Here is a 27,803-nt window from a genome sequence, read left to right on the forward strand (position 1 = left end):
AGGAAAAGCACAACAAATTATGAATATTTAGATTAACCCTTTTAGGCTAAAGGTCATCTAAATAATATTTAATAATTCAGTCTGCACCTCAAAGAAAGAACAACGCATCTACATTACAAAGATTGAATGGTTAATGTTGTTTAAGGAAATAATGGTTGTTTCATGTGAGAATCATAATGAAATCCATAAATACACTGTGGGAAAAATACAGTTACTGATTGTTAAAGCAGGTGGTACACTATTGATGAAAATAAAAGTAAGGGTTCCCCAACACCTTATGCACTGTAGCCTCTGTCTCACTCCTTGCCCGCAGACACATGTAAGCAGGCCACTGACCCTGATTTGTTGTCTGAAACAGTTCGCACATCTTTTGAAAATGATCGGCGACCTTTGCTGTACGATGACTTTTCTTGGTGTGATGATGGCAAATCAGACAGTTCTTTAGAAGAGGACTGCCTTTCTCTGTCAGAAGACTGTGACGATCTAATATGTGATATGCTGCGAGGCCGCCGCTGACGCCATAAACTCTTAGCAATGACTCGTTTCTGGTGGTCAAGCTGTGGGAACAGGCCTGTAACATGACACAGGCACATGGCAGGATGGCAACCAAAATTAATCTGGAAACAAGGTGATATGGTTCACACATGCAAATACTCAAGTGCTGAGGTCTAGAATCTGGGAATCTTTACCTTCAGATCCTTTATGTACCTTCATGGTGGGTTTTAGATACACGAGCACGTGGTGTAGGAAACACAAAGCTATTTATACACACATCCGTACCTTGTGACAATTCTAGCGCCTCTTTTGCAGCATTCATCTCTGCCTGTTGGATACTATGACCAGATGCCTTTGCCAGGCGTTCTCCACGAAAATACACAGCTACCGTGTATACCCTCGTATTGGTTGGACCCTTACACTCGATCACCCTGTGAACAACAAACAATTAGCTACATCAGCTTTTCGCACACTGAAAGAGAAATCACTGGTGCAGCTAAGAGGGCATCCAGGTGAGGTGGAACTTTGACACACAAATATGATGATACCAGTCTCTTTCCTTGTGAAATGAGTACAGTAGGCTGAAAGCTAGAAATATATTTATAAAATATAACTTCAATAGTGTTCACAGATTTGGCAAAAGCTAGCTTTGCTTTGCTTCGTTACATACTTGTACACTGGAATATCTGGTTCCCCTCCCTCCATGGTACGTAATGTCAGACAACACTGTTGTAGTTTTGACTTGGGGTCATTCCAGTCTTGGTTCATGATAAAGTCCTGCAGTCGTGGGAAGAAACATACATGGCAGAACACATGACAATAGTCCAATCCCTGAGGAAGAAAATGCAAACTATAGTATAGTACAGGCAACAACCGATCATACTGCACATTTACTAATAACATACCAGCTATTATAATCATCTTCATTTAACTACCCCAACTACAGTACACAAGTATAAATCTTCAAGTCCCTTGATATATAGCTACCTCTATTAATAACTTTATTTTCAAATATTCACATACCATTACATACATACCTTATCAACATACAAAGCACCAAGGAAAGCTTCGAGTAAATCTGCCCGATCCTTTGTCTTCAGTTCAACTTTGGGGTTTGAGTAGAGAGCATAGCTGATCATCCCAAGATCATCACATACAACAGCCTGCGTTCTGTTATTCACCAGAGAACTGCGTAGTAACTGCAATCAAACAAATAACTAACTGCAATGTTACAGGACCTTCACCATGCAGTTTAGCCATTCAGCTCAATAAGGCATTCCCTACTGTTCTAGAATTCAAAGTTCACCATATGCATCATAAAAATGTCAATGGATTTTGCTGTAAGCCACTTAAATCCAGTTCACATACCTATTTCTTTATGATACATTTTGATATTATCCCATATTCATCATAGTCTCCCAAATGGTTGAGCCATTAGTGATTTTGTAACAAAATTTCTGTATATACTTCTCATTTCCTCCAATAATGGAAATGAGTACATAATTGCATGATTCTTGCTAGCCTCACAAGCTATTTTCTGAACTTCAGATTAAAGACGTGTAAAACTGTGTTCAAATTCCATAAATGTTTGAAAATGTAGTTTAATGTTTCTAATAAACTGTTCTGGAAATACCTGACTCTGAACGGCTGATGACTGCGAACTGTACACAGTGGCACTACAGAAATTGATCCAATGCACTTGTGAAGATGGTAGAGATTTTAAGTATTACAATTGCAAAGACTAAAAGTAAAGTATGTATTAGTACACTTACTGACAAATGCCCTTCGTGGTGCTCTGGAAAGTACTTGTAGAGGTACTCAGAAGCTATCAGTTGAAGTACAGTGTCCCCCAAGAACTCAAGGCGTTGGTTAGACCCTCTGAAATATTTCACATTAATAGTTCATACAGGCAGAGTGAAATACACAGGAAAACTTTCCACAGTTTGAAATTTATGTACAACATTCTCTAGGGAAATAATAATAGAAATCAGATATTAAAAACAAGAATTTCTGGGAAAAAGTATGAGCTTACTTTGCTCAAAATATGCGAGGGTAGAACGAAATATAACTGAATAATTAAATATCTCTGCTTACAACTACTTCAAAGCACGTATTTTTGGAAAGTGAATACAAATGAACTTATCTGAACTTACAGTGTAAGATTTGTGTATCCAATGCTCCTGTCTGTGAATGCTCGAGCCAGGAGACGTATATGCTTGAATTCAACGCCTATTGACTCTTCAAACTTGGTCAGATTCTGAAAAATGTTTTGCCTTTTTTAAATTAACCTTAAAATATAAAGTCCTTTAATCCTGCATAATAAGCAAACAAAATGTACAAAATGACAGCAGTTGCAGCTCCACACATAAGGAAGCAACAAAGGCTGGACTTCTTAATATATTGTGGCTCCCTTCTGGGATGTAATGCTGTGCAGTCTGGTATAAGTTTGATGACATTTCAGAGGTGCTTGCTGCATCCATCATCAGTGGAGTAAGTTGGACCAGCCAAACGTCTGCCTTGACTAATTGGCTCCTATATCTCAAACCGATTCCTCACACATAGCTTGCTCATCACCCTGACAATGAAGGCAGCAAGAATCTCACTTCTACCAGACTACACAGCGCAACAACCCAGAAGACAGCCATCTTCATACTTGCTGCCGTGACAACCTGAAATCTCACGTAAAAATCTTGAAGCCACAAGACTTCAGCTTCCATATAACATTTAGATATTTCATTCCAACAAGGTCACACAGATACTTGCTTACCTGTAGGAGCTCAAAGGAAGGGATCCACTTGCGATCCCCAAGGGGCTCCTGTTCTTGAAGGGGGTGTGGTGGGTAGTTTACCCATACATCCAGGAGGTCTGTGTCTTGCTTGAACAAGGTTTCTGCAAATACTTTGTCTGCAACCTGTATTAAAACACACATTTGCAACAAATCTACATTCTTTCTGTTTTGGGCTATGCAAATCAAGCTTTGATAGAAGTCATAATAGATTAAATACAGCATAATTAACATATTACATATGGAATGAAGACTTATCACAATAAATGAATGTTAAATTGAGTGAAAGAAGTGAACAGTACAGGACACAATTTTGTTTCAAGATTTAAAAAAATGTAAGATAACAAACACACAAAAACAATTTATAAAACTCCTTATATATTTTAAATGGCACATTACAGAGAATTGGAATCACATTTTAAAGGCCATGTGGGACACATAAAAAGTATAAAAATTTTAGGAAGAATACAGCAAAGACAACTCTTCAGCAAGATTGAAAAGTGTATTCTCTGGAGATTTATGATAAGCCAAATGTTACAGATTGTTGTTGCACTAACTGATCCAAGGTCACTGATGTATCTTAGTCATTCAGAATCCCTTTACAAACTCGTATTTGCAAAAAGGACCTTGGACCTTGATGGAATCTTTGGCATGAAAGTTTTAGTTGCTGATTAAATTCAGATGGTTCAAGGCAAGGTCCACTGGTCAGGATTTGTGAACAGAGTGATGAACTTTCATATCACATTAAAGCAGGGATTCACTTGATTCAGTAGTGAAACTGTCATACCTCAATGCCACCATCCAAGAATAATGCTCCCATGAGAGCCTCAAAACAGTTGGCCATAGCATGCCGCAGTTCTAAATCGTGGCATAAATCAGACCCATGAGCATACAGCATGTATTCCTCAAGGCTCAGAATCTGGAAACACAATTTTTGACACAGCTGTTGACTACATTCCCAGCAAAAGCTCCACACTAAAGCCATTTTTTATGCAAGGCTGTGATGAGAATTTACTACATAAATGGGACCTTTAGGCATGTATACATGCAACTGAAAGCAAAAAATTCTGTTCCAAAATACTGGATACTATTCCCTAGTAATTTTTAAATGTTCTTTGTTGTGCCTCTTTAACAGCATTATTTATCTCTGAAATAACTAAACAGATTTTGATTAAATTTTGTCCTATATGGTGATATATTAACAAGAAGTTACTATCATATTTAAACAATTGTCTCAAATATATAAAATCATGCATACAAACAAAAATGTTTACACTTTAAATAACACTTTGGCACATTCATCGCCCTGATGATGGAGGCAGTATGACCTCTCAAACAGTGGAAATCTACCAGACTATATGGCGCAATAGCCCAGAAGACAGCAATCTTCAGACTCACCACTGTGAAAACCTCAAATCCTACATAAATGAGTCTGTAAAGAACTTGTGTGAAAAATGTGCACTGCAATGGAGTGCACTTTCCAGTCTAGTTCTTACCTTTGCAAGCACAGCAAGGTGTTGGTTCTGTACGATGGCAGCCCTGTAGGTAGCCAGTCCTCCCTCCTCAAGGTCAGGAAACATGTGGAAGAGATGTATTGAAGTGAGAAACTCAACCACTGCGTCTCCTAGAAACTCCAAGCGCTCATTGTGAGTAATGTTAGATTCTGTCTCTGTCTTCTTCCCAAAACGAGACATGATGTTGATCAACGTATTAATACCTGCAAACACACAAACACAACTAACTGAATAACTACCTCCGTCGAACAAGATCTTTAAACAGCAGATAATATTAAATCAATTGATTTACATTCCCTGCCATCATGGACCCCAATGATTGATTACCATTATCATAAAATCTGTCATCAGGCCCCATCTGCAGTCAGTACAATCCATTCACATCTTTAAAATTTGTCCAAAATCAATTTTAATACAATACAATTTGAACATGATCTTCTCAATTTTGTTAGTAGCTTCTTTCCAAAATTAAAATTCGGCATGTATTCCTTACTTCCCTTCGTTTGACTTCATGTCACAATACTGGATATTATGAGCAAATTTTTGACCTTACACCATTTCAACAGAAGGCACAAGTTTGTCTCCCAACCAGTTACTATCATCTTAAACCTGACATCTCACCTCGCTTCCTGGTGTTCATGTAGTGAATCCTCCGATCTCCATATTCTGGTTGTCGAATGCCACAATTTGTTAGTGAGTTCCTAGCATGATCAGGATTTGTACCAAAGTTCTCTCTGAAATGCACCACCAATATTTCTATTTAAAGCATGGAGAGACAGATGAAGCCATCAAGATAATTTTGGCAATTCAGAAAAAGAAAGGGGTTAAACACATTCAGTCCTAAAGATTAAGGAAGAGAATTCTTCTGAAACATTGGTATATATCTACAAGTCCTCATGGACCAACACTGACAGCATCACCATCATAAGAGTCCTAAATCTTATACATTCACTTTCATTTTATTCAATACAGTTCTTTACAAAAACTCCCAGATACACATGTATGAAATGCACGTTTAAATCTAGTGCCACATTTAAAGAACAAAACCTGGAAAGGTATTACCTACATTTTTCACTGCAAGAAACATCTGAAATACTGATATGTATTTCTAGAAGACAGAGAGATCGAGGAAAGAATGTGAAATAAAGCTGGACAAAAATAAAGAACATTAAGGAGGAAAGAAAGAAAAGTAAGTATGACAAGACTAAAAATACAGAAAGGATTTGCCAGTGCTAGACAAATATGATGAACCTTAGGAATTTAGACATAACACATGTCTGACTACATCCCTCACCTGTATGAAGGATGAGTCAGAGCCAGCTGCAGCAGGAAGCGATTCTTGAACTTATAATCAATTACTTTCTCCAGCACATCACAGGAGCGGTGGAAGCGCAGATGGCATACCAGAACTGGGATCAGCATGGCATGCTACAAGGAATTCAGAAACCATTAAGACACTATCATGCTTGAACTTCATGTGCATCTTGTCCAAATCTGTGATGTCTTCGAAGTCTGACTGGCTACAAATTCTAAAATTTTTCCAGTTTTGGGAATTACTTAATTTTTATGTCACAAGAACACAAGGATTTGTTTAAAAAACATAAACTCTTGTTAAGATATTACTTGCAGACTATATTACTATCGATATGTAAACACAATATTATGCTACATTCATGTTTGCTCCCCTGCAGTAAATTCTGAACAATCAAACAGACTTCCATTACACTAGAAATGAAGAGGCCATCTCCACCCTCACACTTTTTCATAATTTCCAGACTCTAATAATGAAATATGAAGGCCAAACAAATTTCTAAGATAGAAGCAATGCTAGTGCCACTTAAACCTGTACTAGTGGCAATTATATGCACAAACAGATCACTACCCTGCTTCATTATTAATTCAACAATTCCTGCTACTCCCATTTTGAACTAAACACTTGAAGAAAAGCAATCATCTTTAAAGAACTGTGCTAAACAGGCTGGGCTAACAACAATGTAAGTATTCTTTCTGCACCAACCTGTATTATGTCACACATGATGCCTGTTCGGTGAAAACCATTGGCTGTCACAGCAACAGTAACATCTCGTTTCATCTTGCTCTGCGTTCTCATTTCCTGCAGTTTGTTCTCCTTTCCTTCCAGTTTACGTTTGTCTTCAAATGATGGTTTTGGCATGTTGGCCAGCAGATGCCGGAATTTCACATATTCCCGCCAGGCCTTTTGGTATCTGACAGTTACAAAAATCCATAAGGGGATGAAGAAAATTACATGATGAGAAGCTTCATAATTTTTGCTCATCATCCAGCATTGTTACGGTGATTAAGACAAGATGGATGACATGGGCAGGACAAGCAGCAAGCATAGAAGAAACAACAACTCCATACATTATCTTTAGAAATGTAGCAAGAAACCACATATATATATAAACATGAAATCCTTCTGCCATTCCAGACTCTCTATGTATAGGTACATGGAGACGACATACGGTGTAATGCATAATTTTACCTAATGTTATTAAAAGACTTATCAACGCAAATAAAATTATCTCATTTCTCTTACTACTACTGCAACTGTTGTTGATAACAGATAATACTGCCATCATTGCTGTTGTTGTTATCATTATTTTCATCATCCTTGTAGTTTATTTATGTCTCTGACTATAAAGGGTCCTTTTAAAACACCCTCAGTTGAACTAAACTGGCTGATAAATGCTTTTGAACAATGCAAATGAGTTGGTGAGCTAATCTGTTACTTTTAAACACAAAGAACATACTCAGGATTGCCAGCATAACTGAGCTGTGGAGGGCGAATCCCAAAGTGCACAATCTCTGGGTATGGAAGGGCATCTGTCTTCTGCTGGTCGCGGTCTAACTGATCCACACGCACTGAACATGGCTTCATGCCAGGATATGTAACAACCATCCCTGAAAATATACATTCACAATACTAACAAATATGCTGACCTTAACATAAGAACATACAACCTCCAAGAAGGAACTCTTTTAATCAGTTTAATAAGAAATTCCCTGGTTTCATGGAACCCAAAGGTTCACCACTGTATTCACAAAAGAAAACCTTGATCCAGTACCTTCATACTGTCACAACCCATTATAATATAAGCACATGCAGCAAATTTCTTGAGCAGCTCAACTAGTCGAAAATTACTAGCATACCGTGAAGATCAGAACACAGTGGTAGAGATGTAATTTGTGTAGATGACAACAGGATTCCCTTGAGAGCTTGAAAAATAAAGTATTAAATAAATAACCATCAGGAATACAAAAATGGGTAGAGATAGGATGAACAAAGACATAACAGGAGCACTTGCAGGATGACAAAGAACGTATAAGACTTTATCTCTAAGATGACCCACACTAGTGAAAAAATCAATGGATGATGATTGGTGACATGAAAAACTGCAAACCTTTCACTTCATCTGCAAAGTTTTGCCACTTGAACTGTGGCATGCTCAGAAGATCTTTCAGTTTTGACTCTTCTATAAGAGACTTGCTGTTTATCAGGAGATAGTACATCACCTCATTCATCGACAGGATCTCCTTCCCATTATCTGAAAGCAAAAACAATTTGACTGTCATGAATACAAACACAAAACAGAAAACTTTCTGGGTAAAGTACAAGAAACATGCAGAAAAATTACCAAGGGAAAACTAGAGAAGTGAGTAGGTATTAACTTCTTACATACTCCTAACCTTTCACCTGAAGATGGAAATAGATTCAATTTCCAAATTGCTGTTTTCTTTACAGAATATCAGATGAGAAACAAAGACCAGAAATCCAGTGTTACTGAATACAAACCTTACTAAGTCTGTGGCACTACATTACAAAGATTCAACACTCTTAATAACAAACTCATCAATCCCTGCACACTCACAAATCACATTCTGCTGACACAAACCTTGGTCTATAAAACACATATTTATTTTTTACATTTCTGTTTTTAATGCTACACCAGACACTTCAGGATAGTCTGAATAAGCAAATTCCACCTCTAAACATAGGCATGATATGTTTTAAGAATTCATTAATATTACATTGCATATGCCCTATGGATATATTTAAAATTGGCACACCTGCAAGATCTCGAACAAATCGAGGCATGAAGTGGAACTGTGAACAGCCAGTGGAGTCACCATGAGCTTTGAAGTCCAGGTCCACCAGTTCCAACAGTTCCCGGAACAGGTAGTCATCTAAAACGCAGCCAAATATTAAAGCTAAAACTTTTACATTTTTATCTTGAAACCACTGACTTAATACAGTGGTCTGTATACGCAAAAACAAAGGGTGTAAACAGCGTATTCAGAAGAGCTCTGGAATTACAAATGAAAGACAAAAAACCAAAGGATAACACACATCTTAGTGGCTCATCCAAACAAATGATTAGTATTAACAGCACATAATCAATGCAGTCCACTTTATCTTGGCACTATAAACATTGCTCAACATACATATGCTATAGAGGCACAGTGAATTCAATCCATAAAAGACATGGAGGAGGAAAACAGTCAACAGCTTCTACAAACTATAATTCTGATTTCTCATGCACCTAGATACTTACGAAAGAGATCCAATTCACGAATAGTGAAATTCTCTGGCAACTTCTCATCAATGTACAAAATTGTGTACTCTATATTGAAACGGATCACCTTGCATGTTGGCAGTTTATCCAGGGGAAAATGTGAGAACATGGAGAATCCTTCAAATATAAACTCATGTTCATCATGTTTGATAATTGTTGGTGTCTTGGTCTGCAATATAAAGGCAGAGACAGGCCCAGTTTTAGTGCACACACTACACAAAAGCAGAGAGATGCATGTGTACTATGTCCACAGAGATGTTACTTACTCTAAAATACAATTACATCAATTTTGTTAAAATACTTCTAATTAAATCCCTGGTAACTGAACTTGAATTTTCAATACTGCTAACTTGGAACATATTATGAGGGTCTTTCTAAGAATGTGAAGTTGTTCCTTGTTTCTTACACCAATGTCTGTTCTGAAAATTTTATGATCCCTTTATAGCCATTTGGAAGACTTGAGAGGAAAAAGTTTCAGTGAAAGTATGTCAGGATGCATTGTTCATTTCATTAGATACTTGGCTGGAACGACAGCAATATCCCATGCATATCTGGAATAATACCCTTTGGTGAGGAGTTTTATGAGATGTGTGAAATATAAGAACAGCCAACTGGATGAATCACTATTTGTGATTTTCTCTTCATCTTCTACATTTTCTGAAAAAGATGATGGCAGAAGAAAAGTTTTAACATGTAGTAAGTAACATGTCAACAGGAGTAACTGGAAGAACAACTATAGTACTCTCTATGCCAACTACTATAAAACTAAAATTATTGAACTATAAATTTACAAAAACAACCAGAACTTAATTTTTTACATGAAAGAGAACCAGGTGAATAACAAACATTCTGAGTTCATAAGAAGAATAATGTGCCACAACCAAACCACATTTGTGACAATCTGGGCAGATAAGCACATTGACAATTACAATGATATAAGTTAACTCACCAGAAAATTTGTAGGGGGAGAGATAGTGATGCGGTAATGAAACAGCCTGTCAGCATTGTTTGTGTCTACATTGCATTTCACAAGATGAGTCTCTCCTGCATAGATTCCATGGCGAATACCATACCTTCTTGCTTTAGCACTGCAGCGGCACAGAGGACCATCATTCATCTGTCAACAACATATGACCAGTCACAATTTGACACAATAACAAGTTTATTATATCATGCATGTTTCAAAGATATTTCATCATGTAGTACTTCAAAACCTTAACAGTAAATGGACATAAAAACCATGCCTTATACAAAATCCACAACTGAACTGGTCAAGTCTGCAAGATTTACATACTACTGCAAGTGGCAGTAGCAGTATTTGAAAAATAAAATAATAAATGACTTGAAATATACCTCCCCAGAGTCATTGTACCACATTTCTGGGTGCAGGCGGTATGGATGCAGCCGCTTCCTCTCCAGTTCTTCCATTGTGCAGTCTTCCTCGTCAGTTGAACTCTCTTCACTTGAAGTGTCACTTGAACTGCACATTTCAGCTGTACAAGCAAATAATTTCAACAGAGGAAACCTCTAAATTACGAAGGAAATGTGAATGGGTTGCAGACGAAACTCAAGAAGTGCACACTAATCACATAATTCTGTTTTGTTTTGTTGGGTACGAAGCTTTCTCTCTCTCTGATAAGCAAGGAAACTGATGGAATTTGAGAATAGAGCAATGATGAGAATATCTGGACTAAAACCAGATAGACCAATGGGGAAATGAAAGAAATGGAGGAAAAAAGAAATTCATACAGGTTCTTCCTAGGTTTGTTAGCTAGTGTAACACTGTTTCTTTTATAACAGCAATTTCACAGAAATAATATTTACTGTAACTACATTTACATTTGTGTTTGGCAAGCCGCATCCTGTTCTTACGAGGGGGTGGCTCATACTTGGGCCTGCCAGATCGCACCTTCTCAGCTCTTGCTACCAACTCATCATCGAATCTCTCACACAAAGCAAGCAACCTTGGTGTTGCCTTCATCACCTTATGATTTCTGTAAGTAACGCAGCCAATATCAATAAAACAGGAAAATGAGGAAGAAGCACAGATGGTAGAGAAGAGGAAATTGGAGGGAACAGAGTAGGAAAGGAGGCACATACTGAGAGAAGGCAAAGAACAGTTATACCCATGTAGACAATGCAAAACTCTGATCAATAGGTATATTTTTGAACCTTTTAATTGGAAGCACACCTACAAATGTAGTTTCTTTCCTCTAGGTAAGTTCCATGCCTCAGCAATAAAGCTGATGCCCATGAGGTCAAAACAACAAGAATAGTGACACCTACTTTTCATCACGCACATAGTACAGGTCAGCTGGGGCTGTACGCGTCCACACTTTCTTCTCGTGTTCCACAATCTCCTCTGGTTTCATTTTTGCCAACTCTTCCAACTTCTTCTGCATCTCTGCAGTGTTAGCACAGTAATTCATTCTAAAATATGAAAGCAAAGTCTTGCAATGCAGCAACACATTTCAAAAGTACGCACAAAATGATAATTTACATATGTAATGAGCATTTTGAAATAAATGACATCTCGTACATTACGCAACACAGATAGGAATATTTAATTAACAAACAATTTCATTTATATGGATTTTCATGATTCATAAAAATCTGGCAAAGGATATAACAACGTCAATACAAAAGACCACCAACAGACACGACCCTAAAACAGTTTCATCCACCTCCTAATCCCAACTATTGCCATTAATATCAAAATGTAAAATAGTTAGTACCAACTGAAGAGAAGGTAAAAAAAGTCCAATACAGCTATAGATATGGTAGCAAAGAAAAAAAGGTGGGGGAACAGACCATCTAAGGAATATTAACCAATTAAAATACAACTATGGTAATAAAATTAAAAGATTCAAGATATAATTTCCTAAGTAAGATTTGAGGTTTTCATGGCTGCGAGTACAAAGATGACTGTCTTCTGGGTTGTAGCACTGTGTAGACAGGGTGATCACCCTAAATTATAGAGACAACAAGGACCTCTGAAACACTGGTTAAATGTCTACCAGACTACACAGCACTACAACCCAGAAGACAACCATTTTCACATCATTTCTTACTCTCCCATGGTTCTATTTAACATGTGACTCACCTCCATTTCTCCAGCAGCAGTTCTCGCTCTGTAGCAGCCCTCTTCTCTTTGTATGAACTCGTGTATAAGCTTCTATGAGGTACATGAAGTGCAGACCTTGAACTCAAGGATTTAATGGATTCTGGACTATGAGATCGACTTCTCTTCCGTGAACTGGCAGCAGACTTGTAATCAGGGCTGTGCGAGGTACGCCTAAAGCTTGCTCGACTGTGAGATCTCAATGAATCAGCACCAGGGCTATTAGAATACCTGGGATTCCTAGGAGAAGATTCTAGTTCTGTTTTCACAGAAACCCCATTGTCACCAATTTCAGAACACTTCTTGTTTTCACCACCCCTCCTGTTCCTTTCAGGACTCAGGGAATCCTTGTTTGCTCTTTCCCTGGAACTGCAAGCCCTCGACCACTTATAGTCTCTTGTATGAGGTCTTTGGTCTGAACTTCGAGAACTGTCTCTTGACCGCTTCCTTACAGTCTTAGGACTTCGTGAACGCCTCCTTTGTGGTGAGATCCCATGAAGTGGGCTCTGACTTCTCTGTCTTCGGAAGTGACCCCACTGTTGTGCCTCATATTCAGGATGGCTGGAATTCCTCCTATAATCAAAGCTACTCCTTGACACACTCCTGTCTCTGTCTTTGTATTTTGAATATGTGTTTTCATCACTAATCTGTGTGCGCATTCCCTGTGGCAGGGACCTTGGATATTCATCCCTGCTGTATGGAAGAATGTCCACAAAGTCAGCTGCTTTCAAGTTGCTGCCTCCACATGTGATCACAGCCTCTGAGTTCCTTTCTTGGTGGTTCAGCACATTTTGAGGAATGCTGGGTAACAGAGGTTGCACATTATTGTGCCATGAATCACTCGGAGGGTGGAAGGAATTACAGCGCTCAGTACCAACTGGGTCCACACAGTAAGGAAATGTCAGCCGTTCAGTGAAGGAGGTTGCTGGAACAGGTGGAGGTGGGTATGGAGGGACAAAGACTTGTGAGGGAGTTTCAGGGCAGGGACTTGAATGTGGAGGGGGCACATTAAAAAGTTGGTTGTATAGAGGTGAGGCCTCACTATACACTGGCACTGGTTGGGATGGTGGTGCCCTAGGTTCCTGAGATCGAAATGGTGGTGGAGGAAATGACATTGGGTTTGGACATGGAAGTGAGGAAGGTGCCATAGGCGAAACACAGTTTGGAATTGTGTTATGTGAGTATTGGACACTTGGTGGGAAGCAACTTGCAGATACTGGAGGCTGGTTTATGTTATGGTCAGTGGGGTGCTGAAATGGAAGTCTGACATTTGGGGGTGGAAACCTTGGATTGGAGTACTTATGCCCACATGAATCTGGTAATCTCATCACATGTGACATTTTGATACTTCCAAATTCAGTTTAACAGCATCTGCAGAGCATGTACTCTATGGCAGCAAACCTAAAACAAACAAGAACTCATTATTCAAGTGTGGAATTTTAGATTTGCAGTATTTCACAAGGTAAAGAATCACTATACCTCAATAAAGTTTTTTTTTGCCTGTTGCCTTGTTGCTTCTAGGCCATTTTTTCTAAAAGTACTATGCAACAAAAACCGCATACTTACTTTCAATAACCGAAGTCGGTTAAACGATTGTAGGAATATTATAAAAATTAATCAATGTTATGGAAGCAAACGTCTACTCAACAGAAAATGTCTTACGACCTGAAATTTTGCAATACATTTCAGAAAAAAACTATGCCGTCATAATCACAACAAACTCAACACAGGAATTCACACACACATACTCACCAGACCACACCCCATAACCAACAACCCTGGTTGGCATTAGAAAAGAGGCTGAATCAATGAAATTGGAATAGTTAATTAACAAATATGACAATGATATAACCAAGGAAATGGAATATGTGTATATTTCTCACACTGAAACAAATGTACTATACTCTGCTTCAAGATATTAGGATGATGTTAAAAAAAAAATGTGTAGACAGTGGAACAACACACTGAATGACCATACGACGGCAACCACGAATGTATGTATACACATATACATGCATACCAACAAAGCACTGTTCGAATTACATTTTTAAGTAATTACGTAGAGCGACAGATAGAATTGTAAAATCCTGAAATATATTTAGTCGCATGAGTGGACCCACTATGTATTCATACTTAAAATACGTACGTAATAGAAAACCTGATTATGCGCAAGTGATGATGGGAAAGTTCATGTAAAGCCGTAATCGTAGATAAAATGTAACACATAACTGCCAAAGATTAGAAAACAAGTACTCAGTGAAAAAGGAGACAAAGCTTATGTACCATTCTACACAGATAATAACCATCCATCTGCTTCTAAAGCAAAGAATTCAGTCAACAGTTGAACTATTGGATTATAGATGTCGCAGAAGGTACCATTACAGTTAGGGTAGCCTGATTCTTTAATCCGAAAGACAGCCTAGACCTAATTTCAAGTATACCCAGTGTCTGCACGTCCATAAGAGCTGCAGCACCATCTATATTTTTTTAGAAAATGAAAAATTTATTTTTTGTGTTTATATAATTTGTAACACTTTATTTCCTCTATATCACTATTTTAATATTACACCTTACGTTGTCATTATACACTAATCGGCTGAACTGATCATGGCCGCCCTCTTCCGGACTTACAAATAGTTAAAACATCGTCGAGCACGTATGGGTTTTCTTCTGATGTAAATTTACTTTTCATTTATATATATTGTTATGTGTTGAAAAAGTATTCTGATTTTTCCCCCTTGCACAGCACTACCACCGCTCAGACTCACGAGCCGCCACTGAGTATACCTCTTTATCTGTAGTGACACATCAGGGGAAATGTCACATTTTAATAATGTACCACTTTTGGTGTAACAGGCAGTAAAGTGTTCGACGTCTGCTTCAACCCCACTTGTACAATGTAACAGTTCCATCATTTCTCCATTTTGTTATCAATGTATGCAAAAGATGACCATTTTAATCATCTCTCTGGATGGTCTTTCAATCCTTGGGTAGTTTTTTATCTCCTTTGAATTCTATTTTTTTCAGGTTAATTTAAAAAAAACAATAACTAATATTAGCCCTAATATTCATGTGCCACAATTACTAATAATTAATGAACACATCGAGCATTTAATTAATGCTGTAAAACATTATTCTATAACATAAGTATGTATAATCTTCACCAATTATTAGAGCTAGGATACTAAGGATGAGATGGGTGGGGCATGTGGAAATGCCAATAAATGTTAGTCTGAGAACCTACAGAAGAGACCACTTGGGGAACTCTGGCACGTCAGTATAATAATGAAAAAAGGAACATAATAAATCTAACAGTGTGCCTGCTATGCATGTAATGCTGTTGTGTTCCAAACCAGGCAGGCACAACTGTCACATGTAAACAGCTATGACCATTACTTTTGTTCTCATGGTATGAACTTATTCTGCCCACAAAGCTAAATTATACCATTACAATTTCTCACATTTTGACATATATTCTTTGGACTATAGTAACAAATGTATTTATGGTGAGCTGATGTACAAAATTTGAAACACCTTTTTTGATATCATGGCTACATGTCACCATCTGAGCATTTGAACTGACATTATTTGAATCATCAGTATGGTATTTGTTGGATTTGCAGTCAAAGAATAATGCAAACTACTGATATCTAGGACATTACCATATAATCACCAGTTGACACCCAACACTATGTATCCAGAATGGTCATTTCTAACAGCACCCCATGCAACAGGCTTTTAATTGATGGTATCTACTATTTTTTGTATAGCAGTGCACGGGAACTGGGAACATGTGCATGAAGTTTCGGTTCAAAATTACCCGATTAAGAGTCTCCTTAAGTTTGGTCACTTCTTGCAATGCTTATATGTATATTTTAAATCCTGTGTACTGTTAACAAAGATGTGAAACAATACAAACAAGCAATATCATGCATAAAAATTCTTCATATTTTAACATTCTTTCCTATCTCCTGGCAAAAGTTATGATTTTCCTCAGTATTGTCAAAATGTCAGTAGTGGTTCTTTACAAAAGGCTAAAACTCTCACAAAACTCAGTGTACATAATCATCAAATTTCAAAGACATATATCTCCATTTATTGCCTATCAAGCATCCCTGATGTCCCAACTCTTGATCACCTTTCATAATAAGGTTAGACTGAAAAAATAAACATGCAAATGCATGGTAGGATAACAAGCAACACAAAGAAACAATCAAGGAGGAAGAAGAATATCATGACTTCACAGGCACAATAATCCAGTTTTAGAAATCAGCATTTTTCATATTTCAAAAACCAAACAATTAATAAACATCAACAGCTGAAATTATATTAATATCTGTACATCACTGCACACATGGGAAACACCAAAAGATCTTCAAAAGACGTTTTTAGTGCTCAGTTTTTGTCACAGAACAGGCAACTTCAGGCAATCAGCATATTTTGACCATCAAGCCTGAATCAGGCAAACACAGCACATATTGTGGTCATGTCACTTGTCTTACTGAAGAAAGCAGGGAGTACATTAGTATATGCTCTGTGTATGTACTATCCTACATAAGTATCCATTGTACATGCAGTATGTGTGTAATAATGGAGAGAACACAGTTACAGAGTGGTGTTTGACCCATAATTATGTATTTGGTTGAGATTATATTTCTCACGGTTTACCTTCATTAAGGAATACCTGCTTTGCCATCCCATTGTATAAACTAATCCATGACAAGCCAAGTAAAAAATCACTACCATGTAGTGCAGATGTTAAGCGTGGACAATGCATATGACCAAATCTCACTCAATTTAAACATTTCAATGTTCGCAGGTCAGCAGGCCATTTACTTTACTTTAATTCCTTCTACCATAAAAATAGTGGTAGCATCACCTTAAAATCACTGACTGCTCAGTGACAAAATAAGACACTCTAATACATGTGATCACCTGCTCAACAGCCAAAATACAACCAACCAATTAAAAAAAGGACTGGTGAACCTCAGGATATGGGGAAGGCAAGGGAAAGGTGGGGTGGAAATGTCAAGAAGTAAACAAAGTGTTCACCACACCCTACAATGTATTACTTAACATTAAATATCACATATTATTTAGTACTTCTTATGTACATTTATTTCTGATTTTTCAGTATTCAGACATATATAAAGCATTTGCACAAGTAAATACCAAATATGAAATGAGGACCAAGGGCAACCTAGGGGGGAGGTTGAATAGGGAGAAAGGGATACCTGGCTTGGGAGGGTGGGACTGACAACTCCAGTGAATGAAATCAGCAGGTAGGAAGGGCTATACATTTGTTTCTTGAGAGAAATTCTGCAATTCATCCACCCATCAGACCTGATGCACTTCATCTCGTTCACACATGTCCGCACTCTTTGCATGAAACTTATAATTCATGGTCAAAATAATAAATACAGTGATCATTCAAATCGGTATTACAAGTAACACTGAAGTTCCTTTTTTTTTTAATACTTTTTTTGATGTGGTGGCATCTCGCTGCATTTTACAAAATGGTACAATTCAGTAACTATGTGTTCTTATTCTATGGAGAATCTAATCCTTTTATATTTGTGTATCTTTAATATTTCACGGAGGCCTCGTCTTTGAAAACCATTTGTTTGTTTGTCCTGCCAGAACTCGCCATCCTGGATCGGTGCGGACGCTGATCCAAAATCAAGATATTCTCTTTCCTGTACCTAGGTGGTCCAGAGTGAGAGGAAACTCCATTTGGACCATTATCTGCAGCCCCAGTTAACTCCAAACTTGTCACACTGATTTCCCACAAGGTAAAAATAAATCTCCTGTTCGTCTACGAAGCTAATTACTATGTAAAGTTTCAGCACATGTTAGCTGGAAGTGGTATCTTCAGTCTCGTAATATCAACCTCACACCTCCTCACTTCCCAGACCGTCTCCAGCTTGTAGTGTTTGTACATGGTTAAGGTAGCAGTAAACACTATATATCACGCACACCCTCACAATTACACAAGAGAACATAACTCACAAGGCAAGGCAGTAAGTTTTCTTACTTGCACTAAGACTGAAAAACTGGAGACTCAGCTCTTGGAAAGATCACAAATTCATATGTGATAATTCTTTATACAGATTGCAAAAATCCTAACGATTCAAGATGCTACCGAAGAGTTTTCATTCCCCCCCTATCTACAAAATATCAAGACCTGCTTAGCGACTGCAGGGAATTCTTTCTTTGTATCCTCATTGAGATTTGTCAATCTTTTTATTATAATCATCAACAGTTTCTCAGCTGCAATCTAACACCTTTATTTGCTCCAATATCGTGGAACCATTTAAACACTTGGTTAAGACAATCTCTCCATTCTGCTGCACTGCACACTATGTAAGTTGTCTATGAAACAAACATTTCCCAGATGATGAGTATGGGACTCTTTTTGGCAGTAAAGCCAAAGTATCTGGAACCCCTACGTTGTTGACCTTCCCATCTGTTCACTACGTGGAGAGACAAGAGTGCAGAGAAGTAAAGTGCATGTGCTCAGGATGCGGCCGCGAACACTGGAAGAGCACACGTGAAATGATGGAGGCCACCTGCTGGTCGAGAATCTGACTCATCACTAGAGCCAGCAGGCGCTGCTCTTGCTGCAGGAAGAGGGGGCGGTTGTCAGGGTGACGTGCAAGGTGCAACAGTGTGCCTGCTGCACGGCGTAGCATGTCCAGGCTCGTGCCCATAGAGTCTGGGTTCTCTCGCAGGGCCGAAATGCCATGTTGGTTGGCTACACCCAATGCACTTGCTTCTGCTTGTTCAATGAAGGCCACAAGCAGGGACACACAGGGACTCTGCAATGCCACGGTACGTGCCATGCCACTGTCAGCTGCAGCCAGGTAATGCAGAAGGTTCACTGCAAACTCCCTTAATACCTGTTCTTCACTGCGACACAGCAGTTTGGTGAGAACTGCGCACAAACGCTCCAGCCTCGAGTATGGGGGAGTGGCTATAACCAAGTCCACATTACTATCAGTCACACACAGCTTGCACAATGCCTCCAGGGCTAGCCGTTGGGGAGACAGGGGAGATGAAGGGCCCACAGTGGGAAAAGGGTCTTGTCCATGGGCCGCAGGGCAAACTGCCCAATGAAGTAGTCCATCCAGTACAGGGCGTGAGATCTCCTCTGGGTATTGGCCCAAATCCATGTGTCCTGCAATGTTGGCAGCAGTGACCAATATGTTCTCTCGTATGTGGTGCAGGAAGTCCCACCACCACTCAGCCTCCCCCTGCAGACTGCTGCAGGAATCTGCAAAGTCTGCATCTTCCTCGCGGTCATAGTTGCGCTGTTTGTGCGTGCGGGATGGATGTTCATGGTGCAAAAGTAACAGTTTACCCAAAAGCCCTAGGAAGGTGGCATTCTTGGCAAATTCCACCTCATTTCCTGGAACAAATGTTAAGTTACGAAGTATATTGGAGAGACAGACACATCGCCGTGCTAGAGCATCTTGAGTCTCAGTGACAAGGTACAGGCTGGCCTCATCTCGAGTGTAGCACTCATCCTCATAGTCAGACATCCGGCGTCTCTTCAGGGTGCCCGCTGGGTCCCGGATCCGCAACCCCAAGCCATTGTCTTCCTGTCCATCCTGGCTCTTAGAACTATTCTCCACTTTCACAGTGACCTTGTCATTACCAGATGATTTAGCTTTACTGCTGTCATCATCATCAGGCTCTTTTTTTGTCTTGCAAACTTCACTGTTACTGCTACTACTGTTGCTATTTTCCAATGACAAGCTGTTGCTATTTGTCTCCATGGTTTCATCAGATGTGGTTTCTACTACTATTTTATCCTTCTTATCTTTATCTTCTAACATTTTATCAATTTCCCCATCATTATTGTTGGCTTTTTCTTCATTTTCATCTTCCTTTTTCACAACTTCATTCTTTTCTACCTTCTCGCGGATCTCTCTGGTCAGCACATCATTAACTTCCATTGGTTCCTTTTGTATTCGAGAAAGCACACCAATTAACGTCTTAGTCCGTTTCTTCTTGTCACAATTTTTCCTCTCTCCTGGTGCTACAACCACACACTCTTTGCTAACACTGTCCTCTTTACTTATCACATTAGGTTTTTCACTATCAACATCAGAAGTCTCTTGATCCTGCTCAGTATTTACACTCTCAACAACTGATGGTTCTTCTTTCACCTTACATGGTACCTGGGGGTCAGCAACCACAGCTTCCTCCATATCAGAAACCTCCTGAACCTGTTCCATGACCTTGTTCTGTAGCAGCCTCACGAAGGGCACATTGCCAAACTCACCCTGGAAACATGTCACAATGTACTTTGTCGAGCTGCTATCTGTCACCACCATCTGCCACTGATCCTGTTCCAACTCTGCTGTCACATTTTCCTCTGCTACGTCACCATCCACATCCCAGGACTTACGGCTGTCCAGCACAAATATATCACTGTCTTTGTTCACCACCTTGATGACATCACCCTTTCGTGACAACAAGGTGTAATTTGGGGTAGCTTCAAGTAGGGGCACCCGATCCAAAGGATCAATTGGTTGACTCACTGAACCCAAATCTACTTCGCTGTGATCTTGCTTTGGAACCTGGTACCACTTTCGTTCAGTGTCATTGGTGGAGGGGGCATCAAACATGTCTGCCAGGCTGCGCCTAAAGTGTTCAAGCAGCACATCAAGCAGGCCTGGCATGTGTGCCAGACCAAAGTAAGCAACTGTTGAGTCATCAAACAGGAGGATGTTAAGGACATCAAGTGCCCAACAGCTCTCTGCCAGCAGGCCCGAGCGCAAGCTCATCATCATTCTCCAGGCCTCCACAGGTGCCACATCACCCCGAGACATCCGCTTGCGCTTGTATAACACTGGAACTGTGGCTTCCACACTGTCAGGTGGAAACACAAGCTCACGTTTTGGAGGTGCCTGAGGAGGATAAGCTGCTGAACTGCCTGCGACGTTGGGAGACTGGCCCTGAAAACACAAAAACAGACTCTGTATCACATGGCAACATATTTCATGGGAATCTGAAATTTTAAGTTAATCATGGGAAAGAAATAGTGATGCATTGACTATCATCAGTCTGATAAGATGGAACTATCAGCCAAAATGCATTTAATGAGGCAATGTTACATATTTCAATCATAAAAGAAATGAAGTAATAATTAAAGATTATACGAATTTCACCAAAAGATTTTATACAACAGTACAAGAAGGTGATAAAAACAAGCTGAAATATAGAAACTGAGAAACTCTGCGATATCAACCCATAGGTAGACCTCTACAAACATGGAAAGTTTCTGTTTTGTAAAATCCATGAGGTGAACTCAGTCTACTTACTGGGAAGGGTGATGACATTTTAAATATTAAAATGTTAGAAACAAAGCTTAATCACATAAAGATGTCAGAATGTTTCTGGATTCTACAAATACAATAACAGCCCATCACATGACTAGATTCAAAGGAATGCAGTCAGATACTCTGCATTCACACTGTAAAATTTATTGCTGGATGGAAAAACAGTGTCCGAGTATGTTCACCTGGAAAGGGCAGGGGAGGAAGTAGTTAAGGCCTGTTTTAAGGCACTATTCTAACATTTGCCTGGACAGAAAAATTGTAAAAACTTTGGGCAGGATAGTCATTATGCTGGAGCAGATTCAAACCTAGTACAGTAGTCACAGGCATCTAGAGAACTATCAGCACACAGCAAGTGACGGGAATGTGCTATGTCTGCATCAAGATACATTCAAAAAAAATAAAATCTCTGCCATTACCTCCACGCTTCTAGTTAAGATGCTAAGAGCAGTAGCTGTTAACCAGCGTTTGCCAACAACTGTTCACAATGGTTTGTTTAGAGGAACTGAGTAAAACCACAAAAAACAAAAACAAAAAAACAAGTCAGGTTAGATGGTCTATGGGCTAAGACTGAAACCACAGATTTCTTGAGTACAAATGAGGAATGTGAACCATTACACTACGTATGGTATTCCGTTTCTGCTCATGGTAATGGATAGTTAAAGGTTTGGGACCCTACATCCAGCTAATAAGCTATGTATGTATATGATGGCAGAGTTGCATACCTTTGTCCCTGGTGGAGCTGGCATTGGGAACGGCTTTCCTTCTGGCCTAAACTGTGTTCGGGGGCCCACAGGCGGTCTCAGAGGGGAACCTGAACTAACTCCAGAAGATGGCATGTTTGACACCCACTGCTGCGGCTGTACAAATACATATTAATACATCAGGCAGAAGGAAAACTCTGTCTTGCAGTTTACATTTATTAATGCAAATGTGAGATCAACTGAGACAACACGTAGAACATGATACTAGGTTACACAGAAACATCTCTACCACAGCTACTATAAAGAGAGACTGGCTCCATAAAATTATTAGTTACAAAAAGTTACTTCTTCTAAAAATGTAATAGGAATCTTTTCTCGATATTTGACGTACGTTTGCTTGTATCAAGTGCCCATTAAAATGCATGTAATCTTGCCCAGCTAGAAACATCCGACTGGCCACTGAGAGGACCATATGCAAATACCATGGGCACTCAAATAAATTAGTCTTGATTCAAATAAACAATGTGTATACAAACATACAGTATGCTCCTGAATGTGTATGAGCAAAACTTATGCTTGTAACTCTAGTGGTTTGTACATTACATGTTTATGTTTGTTATGTATTAATGTTTATTGCTTACTGAAGACAATCAAATCTGTTTTTCAGCTTATCATATACCTGCAACAATTTCACATTACAGAACTGCTATCTAAACACAAACTCAATATGAGCTGATAAGACAAACAAGCTGATCACAAAAATTTGTCGCTTCCATTATGAAACACCAGTTCTTGAAGTGACTTTTTTGTATTTTTAGAGACTGTGTAGATCCACACTTGGTGACATTCATAAAAGAGGGCATGTCTTTCTGCAGGTGGAGCCAACAGGCTCGTAAAATAACACCCACAGTAACAAACCTGTTGAGAAGGCTGGTAGGGTGGCTGCGTGCCAGAAGGGTAGCGGTGTTGGTCCCACTGGTTGTTGGCCTGCTGACTGCTTGGAGGCCCAGCTGGCCGAGGAGGAGCCTGGCTCCATGGCTGAGATCCCTGGGGCACTGGACCCTGACCGGGGAATGGTCCACGAAATGAGTTGTTACTTGTCCATCCTGAAGAGAACAAATCACATTATAAGGATCAGCTTTCTCTCTTTCTGAAGTCTTTTTCACAAAGCTAAAAGTCTTTCATACAATTCCAGTAGCAAGTCTGATGGTGCACTCATCATCTATATCAGGTCTCCAAAACAAAGCACTTCATCTAAACTCTCACAACATGCAATCTGTCTGGCAGATCTTGTTCATATTTCCAGTGCTAATTTTGCAACATCTCTTTGCAGTCAATGTTGCTCTTCTGGGTTGTGATGACATATGGACTTGTAGGTAGATACTAACATTTCAGAGGAGCACACTGTCGCCATTTGCAGACCTGTTATAAACCACAAAACTAGCACTGACATCTTCACTGCCATGAAAACCTTTACTCTCTACTTTGTGTAGAGAAATCTGTTCTCATGGCCATAAAAATGCTTAGAAATGCAAAGAAACTTGTCTCTTATAAAACCGCATTTCCATATTTAACTTGAAATAAGCTTGCAATAGAACCACCAACCAGTGACATGATATAATGAATGACATACAATTTTTCAAAATGACGCAAAAAGCATATTTGCAAAGAGCAACAAAGCAGTCATTCAAAAACTCACCATAAAGTGCAGGCCTCTGCTGGTATGGTGGATAAGGCTGTTCCTTAGCAAAGTCTGGATGCCTCCGAGGATGCTGTGCTGGTGGTGGCATGGTCTTGCTGGGAGGACTGCCAGGATACATCTGTGTGGCAGGACCTCCTGCAGCTGGAGGTTGCTGACCAGGGTAAACCTGCTATTACACAAACCAATAAACTCATGTTCAGTACAACTTAAAACATTTAAAGATCCCCATGTTCTTAACAAATATAGTTAAATATTATGGTGAAAGAAAAATGTGTGTACTACACAAGGGACACGGAAATAAGGACACAACTACTGGAGTATAAAAATCACAACAGGAAAATTACAAGATTATGTGATGCAAAAACTGACTTTCCACTTTGTATACAACAAAGTAAGACATTGTTGTTGTTACAAACACCAACGATTATTTACCCATGGATACATTAAACTCGACTATCATGCCGCATGTTATAGTTTAGTGAGAATCGTGGAATCCATGTGTTCTGATTTAGTTTACATTTCTTATCTGTAGCTTGTGTATTTCTGCAGAGATTTCACAATTCAGAAGAATAATGTGGACAATTACAAGCTTAAATACACACACATCATAAACGAACTTGACATTACATACCACCACCTATATACTTATACATCTTGCAGGGCTACTGGCATGCTTGTGTGTTAATAAGTGCTACAACCCAGAAGACAGCCATCTTAATTCATCAAGTTATTTTACTTTCCCTGAATCTCTAAGCAAACAGTGTTCAATACTTCTGGGTTTCTAGGGAATGATATTTTCATGTGTAATCAATTTCACTCAAAAGATTTATTCATGCATCTTTCAATTGGTCTCTATATGTAACTTCCCACAAGTCTAACATAGGTGCATGCTAAACATATTCTGGCTGCTTTGCTGCTGCTGTAGAGGAAAAAATCTCTGCCCCTACTGAGAGTCAACCCTCAGTCACATAGCTCTACTTAAACACTTCAGCAGATTTTCATTATGATTGTGTACTCAAGAACTGAAATTTTATGAATTCCATTCAATATGCAAGGAAATTCCAATCCTCTGATCGAACAGATCAATAACAAATTGAAGAAAACATTAATTGAAGGAAAGGTTAAGACTTCTTCAGACCCAATTCTATGAATACATGTAACCAACAATTTCAACAGTTGTAGTATTTTTTTACCATTTGTTCTTGTAGCTTACATGTCAATACATAATAAATGATGAAGAACATTTTTTGAAAAAGATACACATACTAAAAATTATATATTTCATGGTATTCAAAAATATCTCCAAAAATTTTATTGAGATGAAATGGGCATGTGAAAAAATGTATAATTAATTTCTAGCCAGGTCTGAAAGTGTTAATACATTGCTAACTGAATTGGGGCCAAATAATTCCAATAAATGATGAAACACCTTTAGCACTAAGTTAGGATTCAATTTTAAACAATATTACATAATATGTGAGGTAAGAACTTTAGAGCCAGGTTGTGATGCTGACCACTCGCCCCTACCCAGTGCTGAGGTTAATAAAGAACAGGAGTTATAACTCATCTTCCCCCAAGTGACAACATGGTACGAGGTGTAATCGGAAAGTTTCAAGACTGTGTCAATAGAGGGCGAACCGGATGTAGTACGAGCTTCTGCCTTTAGGGGGTGTGGCCTACATTCATAATGAATCAGTGTGCCAGCCGGCATCATCGAATTAGCATTTGTTTCTTAGTTACGGGCGTTTTGGTAGTGCATTACACCGACCCTCCTGCGATTTCGGAATGGCGTGTGCATCAAATTTTGCCAAAGACTCGCCAAAACGGCTACGGAAACCTATGAAATGCTAAAGCAAGCATTTGGGGAGTCCGCAATGGGTCGTGCACAAACTTTTGTGTGGCATTCACGTTTTAAAAATGGCCGAACCTCTGTTGATGATGACGAGCGTTCTGGACGACCATCTTCGAGCACAACGCCCGAAAATGTTACAAAGATTCGGCAGGCCATTCACGAAGATCGACGTCGTACCATCAACGACTTGTGCGACATTGTTGGGATAGGCTATGGGACCTGTCAGCTGATTCTAAAGGAAGAACTCCACATGCGACGCATCATGACAACGCGCCAGCGCACACCGCCCTCAAAGTTCAGCAGTTTTTGGCCTCAAACACCATGGCCGTCATCCCGCACCCTCCTTATTCGCCGTGTGACTTCTTCCTCTTTCCAAAGATGAAAATTCAGCTAAAGGGAAGGAGATTTGAGACGATAGAAGAGATTCAGGCAGAATCGCAGATGGTGCTTGACAGGCTGACAAAGAAAGATTTCCAGGGATGCTTCCATGCTTGGCAGCGGCGCTGGGATCATTGTGTTCACTCCCAGGGGAACTACTTCGAGGGTGATGGATGAATTTAATACCTGAGATAAGTGTACGGGTTTTTATAGGCGCAGTCTAGAAACTTTCTGATCGCACCTCGTATAAAGCAGGACAGCTTTACTTACTTTTACTTTAATACTAATAGAAGCAACTGTTTCATGTGCCAAACATTTATCTATACAAGATCTATTTAAAGAATTAACAAACAGGCCTGACCATGTATTCCAGCTGCTAAAACTACTAAGACCGCATGCAACAAGCTCTTCTCTCCCTTGGGTTAGTGAGACCAACACCATTTATTGTTAGAACCACATGTTATTCAACATGAATCTAAAACGTACTTGATATGAAGATTTCATGGGGGATTGGGGTGCCACAAGCTGGCGAGCAAGCTGCGAAGTCGAGAAACTAACAGACTGGGGCATCTACAAAATCAACATTACGATTAGAGTAAAAGTTGCAACATAAGCTTTTACAAGAGGCCAGAAAATAATAACAAAAAGCATTCAATCATTGATAAGAGGACTTGTTCAAATCAAGACATGCCATATGTGATCACTTTTCTATAAATTCTTTTATAATGCTATATCCATCTCATCAAAGATTGATTAAAATACATAACTGTAAAATTTAAGATAACAAGTCATAAGTATCAGGGGAGCATCATGATAGAATGGAATATGCCACGAACCTCAATGAACATTCTAGCTTACGATTCCCAACCACTGACCTAAATGACCCCATGAGGCATGTTACATGTCATGCATTGATCAGGCCAATCCTTAGACAGTGGCTTTCTAATATATGCAATTCAGATATGAACCCTTTCCATGATGTAAAATATGCTGATATATGTTGTTTAAAACACTGACCCTTGTAGACTTAAGTTATTTGATGTTCAAGATAATGAATGAAAGAATGGGTCCTGCCATTTACCAACAATCAATACTAACTACATATGGCTTTTAAATAAAAGAATTTATGTCATGGCAGAAAAATACAAAGTAGTTCCAGTCTCTTACTATAGTGTCTCCAAATCCTGGTGTAAAAATTACCCCTTTGTGGCAAAATATGATATCAGGGTAGGTGTAAGACTTGAGGTTCTCACAGCGGTGAGTATGAAGATTTCCATCTTCTGGGTTGTTGCGCTGTGTAGTCTGGTCGATGT

At 39.1% G+C, this 27,803-nt stretch overlaps 2 protein-coding genes across 14 annotated transcripts in view; both read right to left on the reverse strand.

Moving 5' to 3' along the window:
- Nucleotides 1–15: 15 nt before the first annotated feature.
- On the reverse strand, nucleotides 16–14,813 carry drosha (ribonuclease 3 drosha). 4 transcript variants are annotated; one of them, XM_087352651.1, is made up of 22 exons: nucleotides 14,794–14,813; nucleotides 12,493–13,911; nucleotides 11,676–11,819; nucleotides 11,229–11,383; nucleotides 10,743–10,882; nucleotides 10,339–10,506; nucleotides 9,369–9,558; nucleotides 8,884–9,000; nucleotides 8,217–8,360; nucleotides 7,566–7,716; nucleotides 6,812–7,019; nucleotides 6,089–6,222; nucleotides 5,416–5,528; nucleotides 4,777–4,997; nucleotides 4,068–4,199; nucleotides 3,263–3,406; nucleotides 2,649–2,752; nucleotides 2,268–2,373; nucleotides 1,533–1,694; nucleotides 1,166–1,326; nucleotides 781–926; nucleotides 16–571 (listed from the first exon to the last, which is right to left on the reverse strand). In XM_087352651.1, the coding sequence occupies exons 2-22, from the start codon at nucleotides 13,848–13,850 to the stop codon at nucleotides 297–299; spliced, it is 4,473 nt and encodes a 1,490-aa protein (XP_087208777.1). In that variant the 5' UTR covers nucleotides 13,851–13,911; nucleotides 14,794–14,813; the 3' UTR covers nucleotides 16–296. The 4 variants fall into 4 exon arrangements, with proteins under 4 accessions (XP_087208777.1, XP_087208763.1, XP_087208769.1 ...); XM_087352637.1 differs by lacking the exon at nucleotides 14,794–14,813 and adding an exon at nucleotides 14,657–14,787; XM_087352643.1 differs by lacking the exon at nucleotides 14,794–14,813 and adding an exon at nucleotides 14,263–14,650.
- A 2,744-nt stretch (nucleotides 14,814–17,557) lies between these two features.
- The window catches only part of osa (trithorax group protein osa), a 165,355-nt gene continuing 155,109 nt past the window's right edge, over nucleotides 17,558–27,803 (reverse strand). For 7 of the 10 annotated variants that reach the window (XM_087352531.1, XM_087352535.1, XM_087352549.1 and 4 more), the window contains 5 exons: nucleotides 26,977–27,060; nucleotides 24,258–24,429; nucleotides 23,477–23,664; nucleotides 22,580–22,714; nucleotides 17,558–21,473 (listed from right to left, as the gene is read on the reverse strand). In XM_087352531.1, coding sequence (XP_087208657.1) covers nucleotides 18,984–21,473; nucleotides 22,580–22,714; nucleotides 23,477–23,664; nucleotides 24,258–24,429; nucleotides 26,977–27,060 — 3,069 coding nt within the window. In that variant the 3' untranslated portion in view covers nucleotides 17,558–18,983. The remainder of the gene's footprint in view (nucleotides 21,474–22,579; nucleotides 22,715–23,476; nucleotides 23,665–24,257; nucleotides 24,430–26,976; nucleotides 27,061–27,803) is intronic. The other 3 variants (XM_087352525.1, XM_087352560.1, XM_087352556.1) reach the window with 3 other exon arrangements.

This window comes from Zootermopsis nevadensis, unplaced genomic scaffold (genome assembly GCF_977971745.1).
Source record: "Zootermopsis nevadensis isolate Lab colony 2312 unplaced genomic scaffold, Znev_1.0 Znev_ptg000002l, whole genome shotgun sequence".
Lineage (NCBI taxonomy): Eukaryota > Metazoa > Arthropoda > Insecta > Blattodea > Termopsidae > Zootermopsis > Zootermopsis nevadensis.

Coding starts and splice junctions, on each gene's coding strand:
- drosha (XM_087352651.1), bottom strand. CDS start 13,850: ATGTCACATGTGATGAGATTACCAGATTCATGTGGGCATAAGTACTCC. Junction 5,529..6,088: donor CTGACTCATCCTTCATACAG/GTGAGGGATGTA, acceptor GGTGCATTTCAG/AGAGAACTTTGGTACAAATC. Junction 927..1,165: donor CCAGATATTCCAGTGTACAA/GTATGTAACGAA, acceptor TGTTGTTCACAG/GGTGATCGAGTGTAAGGGTC.